General features: G+C 37.4%; 1 protein-coding gene across 1 annotated transcript; it reads left to right on the top strand.

The window, feature by feature from the left end:
- The first annotated feature begins 1,669 nt into the window (after window positions 1–1,669).
- LOC114874738 (innexin shaking-B) lies at window positions 1,670–14,242 on the top strand. The gene is given in 9 exon segments (XM_029184310.2): window positions 1,670–1,828; window positions 3,770–4,875; window positions 10,534–10,753; window positions 12,108–12,142; window positions 12,144–12,263; window positions 12,265–12,399; window positions 12,593–12,692; window positions 12,695–12,845; window positions 13,610–14,242. Coding segments are annotated over 7 exon segments (1,119 nt in total). The 5' UTR covers window positions 1,670–1,828; window positions 3,770–4,512; the 3' UTR covers window positions 12,841–12,845; window positions 13,610–14,242.
- Window positions 14,243–15,942: the final 1,700 nt, after the last annotated feature.

Raw genomic sequence — 15,942 nt, 5'->3', positions numbered from 1 at the left:
GGTACCACATATCTTATTCCCATAATTGGTACATTTACTATTATTCTACAATACTATTCCAATCTATATCATTTTGTATAGTATTTCAAAGAAACGCAATGATACATTGAAACCGAAACTTAAAATAAGTAAAAAAAATGTAGAAGAGGGTGCTTCAAGTAGTAGCCACCGCAGCAGCCAAGATATTTTAATATTTCTATGGGTAGCCGGTATTTTCTGAGAAAACAATCATTGCGCTTCTCCAAATAGTATTTTATGTCACCGTAATCATATGAAGTTTTGACGTTTCTTGAAACTATAGATGAATCAACGTAACGAAGAAAAAGGAAGAAAAAAGGAGAACCTGAGGGGACTTGAACGGTAGCTGATTTGACGTGGAATGTTCTTAAGATTAATTTAGACAGAGACCACGTGGCCGATTGATCTATGAGGAAAATTTCTAGTGGCAGCAGCGATCCACGTGCTAACTGCTTACATTTCGGCCACGAAGGGAACACTTGCAGCATGCTTCCTTAAATATAGGCTATTTAACCTTGCCTGCACATCGAACATATTATAACCGTACCATTAGTAGGACAAAATTATAAGATAATCTCATTCACTCTACTAACGTATAGCAGAACCTCATCTGAAACTAATAAGGAGATGTAAGTGCCCTGATAATAGAATAACTTCATTTATTTAAATAGACATAATTCTTGAATTAGGCCGAACATATTAGAAGTACTCTGTATGTGTATAAAATAAAGTAATGGATAGGTGGATGAGGACTAGCGAGAAAGATGTTGCGGATGTCCCTCTGGTGGCAAGTACTGGTAGTATCACCGCACAGAAAATAAGTTCAACGAATGTGTATCCTGTTCTCGACAAATTGATAAATAATCAATCTGATCAAGCTACATACTTCATACTTTTACACTTGACAAATTTATCAACATCATCATACTGCTTTATCTGGATGAATTGGAATTGTAAGTACTATTTAAAATATTCACTGAAATGAGTCAAGGATGGATGTTATAAGCATGGATTCATCTTTGACTCATCTGATTGTTAATATAATGTAAAAAAGTTGCTATTTTTAAAAATAATTCCAATGAAAAAATGCGATTATATCTGCATTGAGAAATAGAGTTAAAGATATGGTTGATGAAGTTTTCGCGGGCTGGTCCAGCGAACCAGCACACGCGACGTGCTGCGTTTTAATGCTTGCGCTTCTACGCTCGAACATTTCGGGTTTGGTGTTTCTATTCCTGGAGCGGGTTGACTCCTCGCTCGGCTCCTACGGGAGGTGCTATGCCCTGGCTAGCAAACACGACCAGTCGTGGCGAGTCGAGGCGAGTCTAAGCGTATGGAAGCGGATTAGTGGACGTGCGCGTACGATCAGACAAACCGCATGCTGATACTCGTCTAATTTGCTCGCGATCAAACATCCACGTTTTCCGGTCTCGAACTTCGGATCCGTTCGTGTTTCACGCTTCTCTTCAGTGCAAACATTTTACAACCGTGTTCTCGTTTCTTTTTTTTTCTCCTGATTCGGAGAGTGTATTGGAGCGTCGACGAAAGCGGTGGCTGGTTTCGCGTACACCAGATTTAGTCTGGAGAAGAGCCGCATTGTCTTCGGCGATTTTGTTCGTAAAATTTTCAATTACTCCAACTATTTCTGGGCCTGAGCTCACTATGATATATTTGTTACGACAGCGACAAAAGCGTGAGCTGATCGCAGCGTTTTTGACGTTCGTTTCGTGACTGAAATTTTTGGAAGAAATTCGATGAAGTTTAAGTCGTTTGAATACGAAGCTGATGTTCTGTCAAGGAAATACGGGAGGTGAATCCCAAAACGGAAGTGTGGATGATGTTTGAAGTTAGACGTGAAATGATTCCATGGTTATAGAAATTATCTCCTTGTTTGGTGTCTTTGGGAAGATTTGGTGTCTTTGGGAATTTAGTAATTAAAAGCACATAAATTAAATCATTGTAACATCTCAAAGTTGGATTCCAAAGTGTTCTCATTGTCAGAGCCCAATTTTGGGTACGAAGGAAATTAATGTTTAAAATAGAATCATAAATGAGATGTAATCGGGTAATAAAAATCAAATTTCAGGAAATGTCTATGGCTATATGTATGTTATTTCGACTAATTTTAATTTAAGGAGATTTTTATCGAATGAAAAATATTTACGCAATTTGTTACACTGTTTTCACACGTTTCAGCGGGATAAGTTTCTTAACGTGAGTTCATTGATCGACGAGAAAAACACTTGGAACACGTTTATCTTGCAAATTATGTTAACTTAAAGTACATCTTAAAGTAATACGAGCTCCTTTTAGTTTGACTAATTTCTCGTTTCCTGAAAATCAAATTGACTCGTTTATTTTCCTCAAAATTGTCTTTTCTTGGAACCTGACGCTTGTGTATGGGAATTCAACGAATTTTCATGGGATCAGTGACCCTTTTATCTCCATGAAACTATTACTTATAGATTTATTCTTGAATACCTAATTATTTTTGTTAAAACTAAATGTATTTCAATCTTAGCGTGGATTGGGAATAGCAAATTTACCCATAATCTTCTTCTTTAATTCTAAAAATTTCTTCGAAAAGGAAAGTGTCGGCTATCTCCTCGAATTTGACCGTTTATTCGTTCCATTATTTTTAGACAATCGCGTCTTGTGTTACAAATAGTATCACGAGGCGTTATTATCGTCCATCGTATGACAACCGTTGCTGCACTCGCTAAACCGAATCTCCGAAATATTACTCGAGTTCGTAACTGTTTTGTCTTCGTCTGAAGCAAAAAAAAAAAGAAAATTTCTCGTAGGTGTGTACAGTGCTTTATGTGACAGCTGTTGTCTCCCGACTGAGGAATGCGTTTTCATAGGTGACAAATCTTTCGAATCGCTTCCTGCCGACACATTTATCCCTTTATCTTCCATTTGCCACCTATTCACTGCTCATCGAAAGCAATTTGTGAAAATATTCGACGACATTGTTTTATAGCTTATATTAAAAAGAAGGCGAAAAGAAATTCTGAGGAAAAATGTTCGAGAATTAGATGAAAAATAATAAAATAAATAACAGTAATTGAGAAATTTCCTACGTAATGATATAATTTCAAATACTAATTACCATAGAATCTCTTCATTGATAATTGGCGGAAGATTTCATTTCTATAATTAATGGCCAAACGAGCGAGAGGGTTTAAAAATAATTCTCTTAATCTATACATAGATTCGCGTGTTAATCGTCACGATATCTTTGTACAGCTAGAATCTAACCAGTTAGTGTCAGTATGTTTTAAATTAGGCTGCAAATTTTTTGTCGAATATTTCTTTCGCTGTCAGTTAATTGAGTAGCTGATATTAAACATACTTTCTTGATCATATTACATTCTACACAGAAGGAATGTTTCAAAAATTTTATTTTGTATAGTTTTAGAGTCTACGTTACTCTGAAATTACAACTGATTTTTAATTCTAATAAAGAATTATTCATTTTAGAAAAAATCCAAAAGCAGTGAAAACGTATTTCCGTCCGTTGTCATTGTGTGTATTTCCATACTACCGTCACGTTGGTTGTCCGGTTCGCGATAAATGGTTTTTGGTACGCTTAGACGCTAAAATAGAATGGCACACGAATTAGACAAAGTTACAATAACGTGAATAAGCCCGCCCCGTTTACCTATTTTCCCCGGTGTTCACACGGAACAGCTTCATCTTCGGGCATCGGTCGTAAAGATAGTTAAACGAGGATAGTTTGTTTTTTCAGTAGAATGGTGGACCATCGGATCCGAAAAGAGCCAGTGAAACGTGGATCGTTTTGCAAATTTATACCCTTCGTTAACGCTACCGATCAAACTAATGTCACAGTTGGCATCAGGTTTCTGAGATGATGGATTAACAGTCCCTAGTGATAGTGAATGAGAAAGGTGTATTCATAAGTGATCAGTGAGGATATTTCATTTCATCGAATCGAATCGAACAACGAATTCGCTAAATCTCTTCTAAAACATGAATGATCCCGACGGAAGTGTACCCGTTTCTTCCACTCGGACGTCCGTTTCTTCGAATACTTAAGTTTCCAAGATGCTCTGAATCGAGAAGAAGAAGAAGAAGAAGAAGAAGAAGAAGAAAAAGAAAAAGAAGAAAAAGAAGAATGCCCAGGAATACCCTGATGACGGCACAGGATCCGACCACTACGAAGGATCCTTCGCTGTCAATATCTCAAGAAACCCCCAAGAATTATCAATTTTTTGTAAAACCGGACGTTGAAGTTTCCTATTGACTTCAAAAGATTCCTTCACGAGGATATCTTTGAAGTCGTCGCTGCTACCAGGCAAGATTCTTGCTGGTCGACTCAAAGATAGATCAAAGAGGGAGAGCAGGGGGGAAGAATCGCGAAACCGAGCACGAAACATGTGAAAGGCGTGGATCCAAAGGATCGACGGACGATCTTGGAGTCGTCGGTGATCCATTGATACCCTTTTGCCCGCTCTTCTTCTCCGATCCAAGATGCTGGACATATTCCGGGGTCTGAAGAGCTTGATCAAGGTCTCCCATGTGCACATCGACACTGCCGTTTTCAGGCTACATTACAGTCTGACTGTGATCCTGTTGATCGCGTTTTCCTTGATCGTCACCACTAGACAATACGTTGGTAATCCCATCGACTGCATCCATAGCAAGGATCTACCCGAGGACGTGTTGAACACTTATTGTTGGATTCATAGCACGTACACGATCACAGCTGCCTACAGGAAGAAAGAAGGTTTCGAGGTGCCTTTTCCCGGGGTTGATAATTCCAAGTCGCATCCGGAGAGCGAGAGGAAGGAGTACAGGTATTATCAGTGGGTCTGCTTCATGCTGTTCCTTCAGGTAATTAACAATTGATACTTGTTATATACTAGATTCTTTTCAAAAATCTGATTTTCAAATAACTTTCATTGAGTTTCGAAAGATATTTGACAATGAATGTTTACGAGTACACTCTGTTTTTCGAAGAGACCTACAGTATGCTAGGGCGATTAAGTATTTGTTATTTTGATTCAGTATAGTGGGATTGAGCAAGAAGACAGAACGATAAATCTGTTGGAGGCTATTAGCGTTAGAAAAGAATTATGGGTGTGGATAAAGTTTAGATTTAATAAATTAATTTTAGCATGATTGTTGATTACACGATGCGCGGGGGTAGTGAACATTCGTAAACGAGGAAAGACGGATAACGAGCGAACTGGTTGTGGCTACGCTCGAGGAATTTACTCACTGCTTACAGAAGCTTATATCTAGTTCATTGCCAAGAAGGAAACCCTAAGCATATTAACCCCTTAAACCTGCTACTTCGTCGCCGAGGGTCGCTGTCGTGCGAGTTGCCTTGACGTTCGGTCAAAGACGCTCCTCCACCCTCACCTTTTAACTGATCTCTTCAAGTAGAACGCATGTTCTTTCACGGAATTACTCTCTACACGTACTTAAAGAGTTTCCTCGCGATGGTGTAACTAAAAGTAGTGAACTTACGCTTTGTATTAACCAATTACATCTATAAGGGAGGTAAGAGATAAGAATTTATCTTTCGAAAATATTTCGAAAAGATTTGGATAAGTTTACATTTTCTTAGGTATTGGATATTGAACATTTTATGTAAGGACCCTCGTTTGAGTGTTTTATAGCCGTTTTATTAACTTTTTATTTATAATAATAGGGGAGGAACGATAATAGATACTGAAGCCATCATAATGAATTATAGAGCACCGAAGCTAACAATTAGTTCAAGTTTCATATTCGACCTGGTCCATTAACTCGCATAATATTTCCATTAAAATAAGATGGAAGATGTCCAACTATCTTCAGCATAATTAAAATTATCACTGCTATTCAGATATGATCGAACGGTGGCTCTTGATCTAACTATAGACCGACAATGACCCGAATGCTACTTCTACTTTTTACTCCCTCATTTCTCTCCATACCCTTTTTTTTATTCGTTTCACGACAAGTTCCTCTGGCCTTTGGCCAATTCTTAATAATCGCGATATATCATTGCCCGCAATATTACAGGGTGTTTTTAATTTCTTTTCTAGATACTATATCGTTGACATAAATTAACAATGTCTCGAGGACTCGTGTTAAAGATTTCGCTTATCTCCTTGAACCTGTTTCGTGTAAATGATGTTTAAGGGGTTGTATGTTTATGTTAACTTGTTTTAGCACCAACTGCTTTACATTGTAATATGATATTGGGTATAAGGAAACTGGTTTATAAGTGGTAAGTGATAAAAGAAGAGGAAAGATTATGGTTCATTTATACGCAACAGTGTCGTGTTCAGTTTACAAAAAATAAAAAAATATAAATAACCACCTCGACGTGATGTTCAGGTTATAATTTATATGGAGGAAGAGGATAAGGAGAGGAGCAGTCCCAGACAGGGAATAGATGTAAAATGGTTACACGTGAATGGACCTCTACGGTCAACTTTAAGAATAATTTCGGGGGTCCATCTATAGAGTCCTGAAAGCAGGGAATTATCGAGCAGTTACTGTACTTAGAAGATCATATAAGTTATGTGTTCAGCATCGAGGCCAAGGGATGCCTTTCAAGTTCGGCCAGTCTTCTAACGGCTTGCTTCCGTGCTCCACGTGTCTCTGTCACCGTGTCCAAATCCTTCGTTTTCTGATAACAGTGACACCTTTTTCTTTTTTTTCTTTTGTTAACGCGTTGACTGCCACAGTGATGATAATTAGTATAGTTAAACACATTGTAATTGCAGTTATTCAATGGTCTCATTTATCATCTTTCTATCATTTGAAATTTTCTTTAACTTTGTCTTCTTCCAGTGATTCGATTATACTGAAATTGTGGGGTCATCCGTGATCCCTGCGGCAGTTAACGTGTTAATAGTGAAAAATGTTATTTGTCTCTGGACCATATACGAATTTGTGAATCCTTGACATTTCGTTGTGTAAATGATTATAAGATTTTCAATTATCGCAATGATGACCGAGGGATCGAAGAGAAGAAACCGTTTAACACATGTGCTCTTCAGGAGGAAGAAATGACGAGTCTGAGCCTTTCAATAATAATTTATTTTACAAAGTGGTAGAACACCAAGATGTGCATAATGATATTATTACTGTCTTTTCGACTGCAAATGGTGTTTCCCAATGGGAATCGCGAAGAACATGATGAAGAGAATGATAAAGACTAATGTCTTTCACGAAATTAACATAAATTGCTAAAACATTATGCTTTCAAACATAATCTCACATTGGGAGTCTGAAGGTGATTAAACGAAGATAGATATTTTGGAAAAGATTAATTTTGAAAATATTACATTTCTATGATTACAAAAAGAAAACCAATCCTCAAACTAAACTTCAATATTCAGAGCCCAAAGTTGCAGTTATTATCCATCGAATCAAGATCACTTCGAAAGTGAAAATCCTGTACAAGCGGATTCTTCAAGTTTCTTTGATTCAAGTTAAATCTATCGCAAAAACGGATTTGTCTAACGAAGACGAAGGCGATTGTCTTCTGGTCGAGGAAGAGGGTGCGCGAACAAAGGCGGTTCGCCGTCCACGACGTCCGAAAATGCCTCTAATGCTCAGGATGATCGACGTTTTCGGCTACCTGAGGTCACTGTTCAAGGTGCAAAAGATCTCCGAGGACACCATGATATTTCGTCTACATTATCGTGCGACAGTGGCTCTTTTATTAGGGAGTTGCTTGACTTTGGCCTGTAAGAGTATCTCCGGTTCGCCTATACACTGCGAGGCTTCCGGTTCCGTGGATAAGGTCGTTTTGGAGACGTTTTGTTGGTTGCATACTACTTATAGTATGGTGCACGCGTTTAATATGAGCATTGGACAGGCGGTGCCTTATCCTGGTGTGTCGAACAGCAAAGGCGAGGGGATGCATGGCCATACCTCGCATCCTTTGGTTAAACAGCACAAGTATTATCAGTGGGTCATCTTCTTTCTGCTGTTACAAGTATGTGAGAATTATTACTCCGTTGAGTAGCATTACCGCTAGGTGATGGGTAGAATAATAGTATGTAATAAAGAAAGGAAAAGGATCCTTAATTTCCCCCATAGCTCTTAAATTATTATCACAATACTTTTACCGAAATTCTGCGGTATTCTCTAAGGTATCTTATACCATCAGATCGTAGGGTTCTATTAGTTATATGACCCAATATTTGATCATATTACTAGAATCCTAACTGGGATCTAACCTAGTCTTGATCAAATTACTGAAGCTCTGTATACCTTCAAAGAATAAGACTTGTTTAGACAAAAGAAGACAGGTTTTCATACCCCACCGTTTCGTTATCGATCAATCTTAGCTACATCATAATCATACACATAAGTCAAGGTTAGGCCGAAGACCTTCGGTTGGCTTTGTTCGAACAGTAATAACCTGGTCTTAATACAGAAAATAGGCAGATATTTCGTCAGAAGGTTACTTTGTACGTAATTAGAAAAGAATTCTTGGAACCTCCTCATTTTTTTTTCTCATTTTCATTGAACGTAGGTGTAACGAAATGGAAGGGAAGTGTCACTCGTTCGAAGAGAGATGTACCATAGGGATTTCCGCTTGTTTGGCCAATTTTACTCATTTGCCGGCTGTCTCCAGCCGGAACATTGCTCTTTTTCCTGGGAAGTGCGAACAGTACGTGTATCCAACTGGCACGTGAGCACGATGTGAAATATAGTTAGCTTCGGTCTATTTTCATCCATGGATTTTCCCTTTTTATTGGACCCGCGCAAAACAAGCGACCCCTTTCACCGACCAAATTTTTTCTCTTCAGTAAATTAAAGAATTAATGAGGTTCATAATTATCATTATTATTTTATTTCTTTTATTTTATTGATTGATCGCAGACGTCAAAGCGTATTGGTCCGCCATATTGAAACATGGCAATAACTTAATCAAAGATCTCAACTTCATTTTCTAAATTTTATACTATTTCTTTTAGATACCATATTTCTGGTATATTGTAGAATCGGCTTCCATTACTTTTGTCAAAAGGGGTGTATCATCGTACACCCCAGATTGTTATTTTGTATGGTTTACACAGATTTGTAACTGTATAAAATGTAAAATTGTATGTAGTTAAAATATTCACGTCTTTTGTTTTTTTTTTTTTTTCATAATCATGTACTACTATGTGTCTCTTGGCACGCAGCTCAGGATACGAAATTAGATATGTATTTCGTAGGGAAAGATAAAATAGCAATAAACGGTGAATTGATTAATTACTGTTGATTTAAGAGCAATTAATTCGTTTAACGAGTTTACGTTGTCGCGGAAACGCGAAATGTTTCGTATTCCATTAGGAGAGTCGTTAAATTTTGTAATGTTGCTTTTAACGATGGCTCGTTCGGCGTTTCGCGAAGACATATGAGAAATAGTGACGTAAAACTGGATAGAATATTGTTTTATAAGAACAGAAATGGACATTTTCATTCATATTTATCCAAATATTCATTTAAATGACAGTCTAAACTTTAAAGATACTTTTAAGAAACTTTTAAGTAATAGAAATATAAAAAATGTTTATTAGCAAGAGTTACATGATATCGAAAAAGCAATAACATAGGAGTAATAATAATTCATAATTGTACTGATACTATTTGTTCATGGATGATGAAGAATCTTTGATTTGGAGTTGTTTTCAATGAGCGAAGAAGTTTGCCGCGTTGTGTACTGAAAGGTTCATTCACGTTTTTGGCACATCTGGTACATTTGTTTGTGAGTTTTCAGCAAATAGAGTGAAATAACACTTGGATTTTAATGCGTGTTTCAGCGTGAAGAGAAAAGACAACTCGATGTTAAAAATAAAAAAATCACTATCTTTTAATTTCCCCAACTAAATAATTAGCAGAATTAAAAACTTTCAAGATAGCGTGAATAAATTATAATAGCCTAGTTTGATTAACATTTGCAAAATTTTGTTTACAACTCTACCACTTTTGCAGACTTGTAAAGTTTTAACAGTTTACAGAGAGATAACGGCTTATTTCCGGCATATGGTTCCCTTAGAACTTATTCTCTTAACGAGCAAAATATGTAACGAGCTAAAAAAAAATTGATCATCAATTATTTAATTTCAATTATTAATCATGTGTCTTATTCTGTTTCATAAGTAAAATCCTTGTCATAGCATTCTTCAATGTAAACAAACTTCGAGCACGTAGCACACAGTATCGTTTGATTGAACATTTAGAAATGACAACATCAAACGAGTTCTTATAGTAATCCCCACTGGAAGTTGAGGGAACACCAGTTCCTCGTGGCCTTTCATTGTTCAATCATAACACATTCCTCAATTGTGTTTCTTTTACTACCGGGTTCTCCTCATGACTAAACCGTGCGAAATTGAAAAGATTCAGATGTCGGGGCAATATGGTGTTAGAATGAAATGTTAACTGCTGTTTCTCTTCAAGACAGTGAATTATTATAATACATTTTATTCGAATTACTACTAAAGTTATTCTTATATTACATTAGTGAACAGTTACTGTTTGTGTATACAGGCGATCCTCTTTTATACGCCACGATGGTTATGGAAGGGGTGGGAAGGTGGCAAAATCCATGCGTTAATGATGGACCTCGACATCGGCCTTTGTTCCGAGGTCGAGAAGAAACAGAAGAAGAAGATGTTACTTGACTATCTCTGGGAAAATCTTCGCTATCACAATTGGTGGGCTTACAGGTATTACCTCTGTGAAGTTCTCGCCCTGGTGAATGTTGTCGGTGAGTGGCATGTTACTTTCTTTCCCGTTTCTTTCGATCCGCGTCATTTTTAATATATTTCTCTGCGACTAGGAAATTTATTTACATAAAATTAACGACAAATTTTTACTATTTTTATAATACTTCGAATCGTTCAGATTATTATTTTTAGCTACATAGGTATTTAAGCTCGTTTCCGGTAGACTCAGGGACGCATTTTTCAAATAATTACGCAGCGAAAGTAATTTCGGCACGTGTCGTCAATCCGTTTTCATTTGCTCGAAAAAAGTCTTCTAAGAACGCGAGACGAGTGTCCCTTTTGATCTTTGACTTCTCTTTGAAAAGAACAACCTCTGTCTTTGCCTTCTTAGTTATTTATAAAACTACGTGCCTGAATTCTGGGTTAAAAAGTAATTGTATAAATTTTATACAGTTGGTAGATAAATATTATTTAATTCTTAAGAATACATTTCGTTTTTAAGATTCAGCCATTCGTTCCACTAATGTTCCATGTAAAATTGAAGATCAAAGCCTTTTACTCGAAAATGTTCTAATCCAAACACTTTTGTGTTTCAAACTATCCAATATTGTATGTTTCTCTTTAGCCATACATTCTCCCATTTACCTTCCTTCGCCATTTATTCAAACCCCATTGATATGTTTATCTTCTCTTCGGATATTTGTTTTGTTACTTTTAACGATTCCATAATTCTTCGGAAGCTGACGGAATTTAGGGTCTCGTTTGCTTTTGTTTCATAATTTTTCTTCGAATCGGCACGTTTCTACGATTTTTTTACCAATCCCAAGACTTTCGATACGTTCGTAACTTCGTCTACGCGTAATTATTACAAGAAAGTACGAATAAAAGTCATTTTCATCATTGTCTACTGTTTTAGAAATCATCGTATCTTGTCTCAAATGGGACAAGTTGAAATATTATAATCTCTTAAAATACATAGAAAATTAAATGAAAAGTAATGAATTTCAATATTAACTACAAAGACTAATATTCATTTAGCCCTAAAGTAGTACAAGTTAATCACATGAAATATTGGTACGGAAATGAAAAGTGTGTAAATAGTAAATTTTAAAGAGATAGAATAACAGGTAGCCAGTGAATGAGCGATTCACAATAAAATTTGGCAACGATACAGCTGGCCACCTGCTGCATTCGAACAACGAATCTATGCGACCGAGTGTCACTTTTATTTAATGGCTACTTTGCTCTCTGACATTCCTGTCAACCCTTGACATACCATTCTTCAACGTTAAATAACATTTATATAGTAGATACATTAAGCAGGGCTCAGAGAAAAATACTATTAGTTAGATTACTCGACAATACGAATCACAAGAAGGATTTAAATGTGCGCAGGTCAGATGTTTCTGATGAACCGCTTCTTCGACGGTGCCTTTTTTGACGTTTGGTATCGACGTGCTCAGGTTCCTCGAATCGGATCAAGAGGACCGGGTCGATCCAATGATTTACGTGTTCCCACGGATGACCAAGTGCACCTTCTATAAATACGGCGTCAGCGGGTGAAGTGGAGAGACACGACGCCGTTTGTATACTGCCCCTGAACGTCGTCAACGAGAAGATATACGTATTTCTATGGTTCTGGTTCCTCTTTCTCGGCGTGCTCAGCTTCGTAACGGTTTTATACAGGGTGAGTGGTCCTTTTTTCAACAAACGACATATTTTTAACTCTTAGACAGCAAAATTTTCGGATGGAAGCCTTTAGTCTTGAGAAGTGTTAGATAGGATAGGGAGATCCTAGATTCGAACCTAATCTATAACTTCCTAGAACCGAATCTAGCATGTGTAAATAAAGCTAGCGATCATTCCTTGACTTTTTGCAGATCGTAATTAATTTTCGCACGCGAACGAGGGTTTATCTTCTAAGGTTGCGGTTTCGTTTGGTCAGAAGAGAAGCCGTAGAGACGATTGTTCGAAGGAGCAAGTAGGCGATTGGTTTCTTCTCTACATGCTCGGTGAGAATTTGGACTCGGTGATATACAGAGACGTGATGCACGAGTTAGCGAATAAGCTCGCGTCCAGACACCATCATAGCGTGTCTGGAATCAAGGGAGAGCTTCAAGAAGCCTGATGGAAGTGAGTAATAACATAATATTTTTATTACTAAAAAACGGATAGCTGAAAATCACCAAAGAGCCACGATACAAATTTTAACATTCTAATAAAGGTATTAAATCGATTTGTTTGCACTATAATTTCCACATTATAAATTATACATAGGTAGTCCACTGATGGTGTGTGAGGGAAAGCCTACACTAAGCTGCCCCTCACCTTAATATCGGACGCTTCACGATTCTACGCCAGGGACAAACGAAACCCGCTCTCGTTTACCTCCACTTGTTCTCATAGGATTATTACAGATATTTGTTTATATCTGACTGGTAATATCAACGTTTGAATGTGGTCGAAGCACTTAGCTAGAGCAAAGTTACATAAAACTTTTGAACAAGGCCTCTCGAGCTTTGACATTAACATACTGTCGATACTCGACCTCGCAGGCATAAATTTCACTGGCAACAAGCTTTTGACACTAACACGTTCTCCTATTTGAGCCGTTTTAACAGCTTCACGCGAGATGCATTCGTTCGTTTACATTGATTTTTAATCGCCAAGAAACCAACGTTATCTGGAACGTAACGGCGTACTGAAACATCGGCTACAAAAGGGAAGAGCGCAGCACTGAATGTTTCTCAATCCTCTATACGTTCCCACCATACTACGAAAACTATATGGGGTCACTTTCTTGTATTTTTTGTTTTTTAGCATTAAAATCACAAAGGCAAAGCTATAATTTGCCTGAAAAATGGCTTTAATTTAAAAATATTTAATTGTATTTTCAGATTGCCTCGGAGAGCCGTGGAGATGCGATTAGGATTTTCGAGGCGAGTAGAATACTTTTCGGCCAAGATGGAATGAACGATGCCAAAGATGGAGACCCAAGGATGAAATAGAACGGATTACATTTTTATTTACAACTCGGCGTCTGTGTTTTTCTTATCTATTCGATAATTGACTGATGTGTACACAGGGACGATCATAGTTCGATGAAGGTTGATCATTTCGCGTAAAAGACAATTGCCATCTTACGACGATCTTTTTTTTTTTTACTTTTCAGTATTCACCGTCGAGCTCGAGTTTCGCGAAGTGGACTCAAAATTGCATCCTTTTCTTCTATGCAGTTCGAGTCTAAGGGACATCAGTATAGTTTTGTAACCGTTGTGAAAATCGATGATGAAAACGAAGATACATGTATTCCTTTGCTTTAAGCGTTCTACCTCGTTAAATTTCGCTGAAAATCGAGTTTGACACTCCGCCATTTTCTTATAAACACACCGGTAGGGATGCAACGAGGATCGATGTATTTTCTTTCACAAAGACTGTGCGAGAAGGAGACTCGTGAGGATAACTTTTACCAATGACTCTTGAAATAATGTATTTTTATTAAAAGGAATTTATAAACATAGTTTATCATACTAATTGTGGAAAGATATTGTCGTCGAGAAATTGGCGAGAAATTTTCTGAGATTCTCTAAGGGTTGTTAGAATTTTGTAAAACTAGTATAAGAAGTATTTCGCAGGGGTTATATTAAGACCTCTGTAACAAAAACTTGAAATATAAAAATAAACATCAGTGGGTTTGCAGCAATCTTTTCAGGATAATTTCAACGAAGCACCACCGTTACTGCAATTTCGACAACGGTGCAGGTTCCTCGGGTACAATTGGCAGTTTCGTGAGAAGAGGATCGGGATGACGATGGGGTACGGGTCACCATATTCGGTAAGTGCGAGGACCAACCGGTCCGTTGGTCCTGTCCGGACAGTCCGAAACACCGGGTTTGAAAAGGCGGACAGAGGTGAACGCGTTTCTTCTTTGTAATCTGATCGAGAACACTGGCATTTAAAGGACCCTTTACATCCTTTCACTGTCCACACCGTTGGTCCAATCACTGCCCCGTGTCAATTCAGTTCTAGTATCTATTATTTTTCTATTAAGATCCTGTTATGATAATTTCATCCAAATAGATTCTCGTTTATTTTCATCTTTTCTATAGATACTGGAACGTTAAGCATGTCGATTGACACTGGTAATTATTAAGGGAAGGCCCAACCACTAAATTTTTCTCAAGTTCTTCCAAAATCAAAAGCAAATGGTGGTGGGAGGCTCCCTCTTCTAACCTTACCCTTAACTAAAAGAAGGTTAGGTTACATTGCCCCCAAGTGTATTCCCTAATAGTGAAGAGTAGGGGTTAACATGCCAAATAGTGCATTGTGGCAGCGGCTTAAGGCGGTATAACATATAGTCACCCTGGTATAGTTTGACTTCTAAGAAAGAGGCAACAGCAAAGGAATATGTTAAAAATGTTACTCTTCTTTTTTTGCTGTTGGATTCCTTTATTCAGAATCATCTATAAACAGCACGGTTAAATTATCGACATTTCATAATTGTTTTCTTTGAATGAAAAGAAAGAAAGAAAGAAAGTTAGAAGAGATGAAAAGAGACGGAAAGTTTGGGTGTGGGTGTCCAAGGTCTTCAGCTTGCCATTTACGGCCGTGTGTGAAACCGGACACAGTAAACTGCGACAATGAGCGAGAAGGAGGTAAAGTTGAAAAGAAACGTAAAGGCAAAGCGTGTTTTGGTCTTATCGCGAGTTGGTAAGATGGCTTAAATCTACATCTCGAAGGAGTTTGACTCTGTTCGCTCGCCATTCATTCCAGGGGATTCTTATTTCACACTTGCTGTTAACGAATTGAATGTAACAATTCTGCAAATGTCTTTGCGGGATGACATTCTTCGTACTTTCTCGAAAATGAAATGTCATAATATGTAGAAAATAAATATTCCACTTTCGCTGGTTATTACGTAAAGAATTGCCTGATGTACGGTTATGTATAACTGCTGATATGTCTTGTGCCGTATTAACAATTTATGTTCAGTTGATCCGTCCGATGAAGCTTCATAGTTTCACCTGTAATTTTGATTACCAATTAATTTATCAATTGGTTGAGTTAATTCGACCCAGACCTGCTTTGGTAAATATTCATCATTTATTGAAGAGTGCATCTTCACCCGTAGGACCATTCATTACCTTGTTACCTAATCATCACCCAAAATCTCAAATTCCTTTGAATTTTGAGCTTGCTAAAATTCTCTTATTAATAAAAGAAGGAATAT

This window comes from Osmia bicornis, chromosome 4 (genome assembly GCF_907164935.1).
Source record: "Osmia bicornis bicornis chromosome 4, iOsmBic2.1, whole genome shotgun sequence".
In the NCBI taxonomy this organism is placed as follows: domain Eukaryota; kingdom Metazoa; phylum Arthropoda; class Insecta; order Hymenoptera; family Megachilidae; genus Osmia; species Osmia bicornis.
Note: the sequence above shows the minus strand (reverse complement) of the source record. Positions and strands in the feature narration are given on the sequence as shown.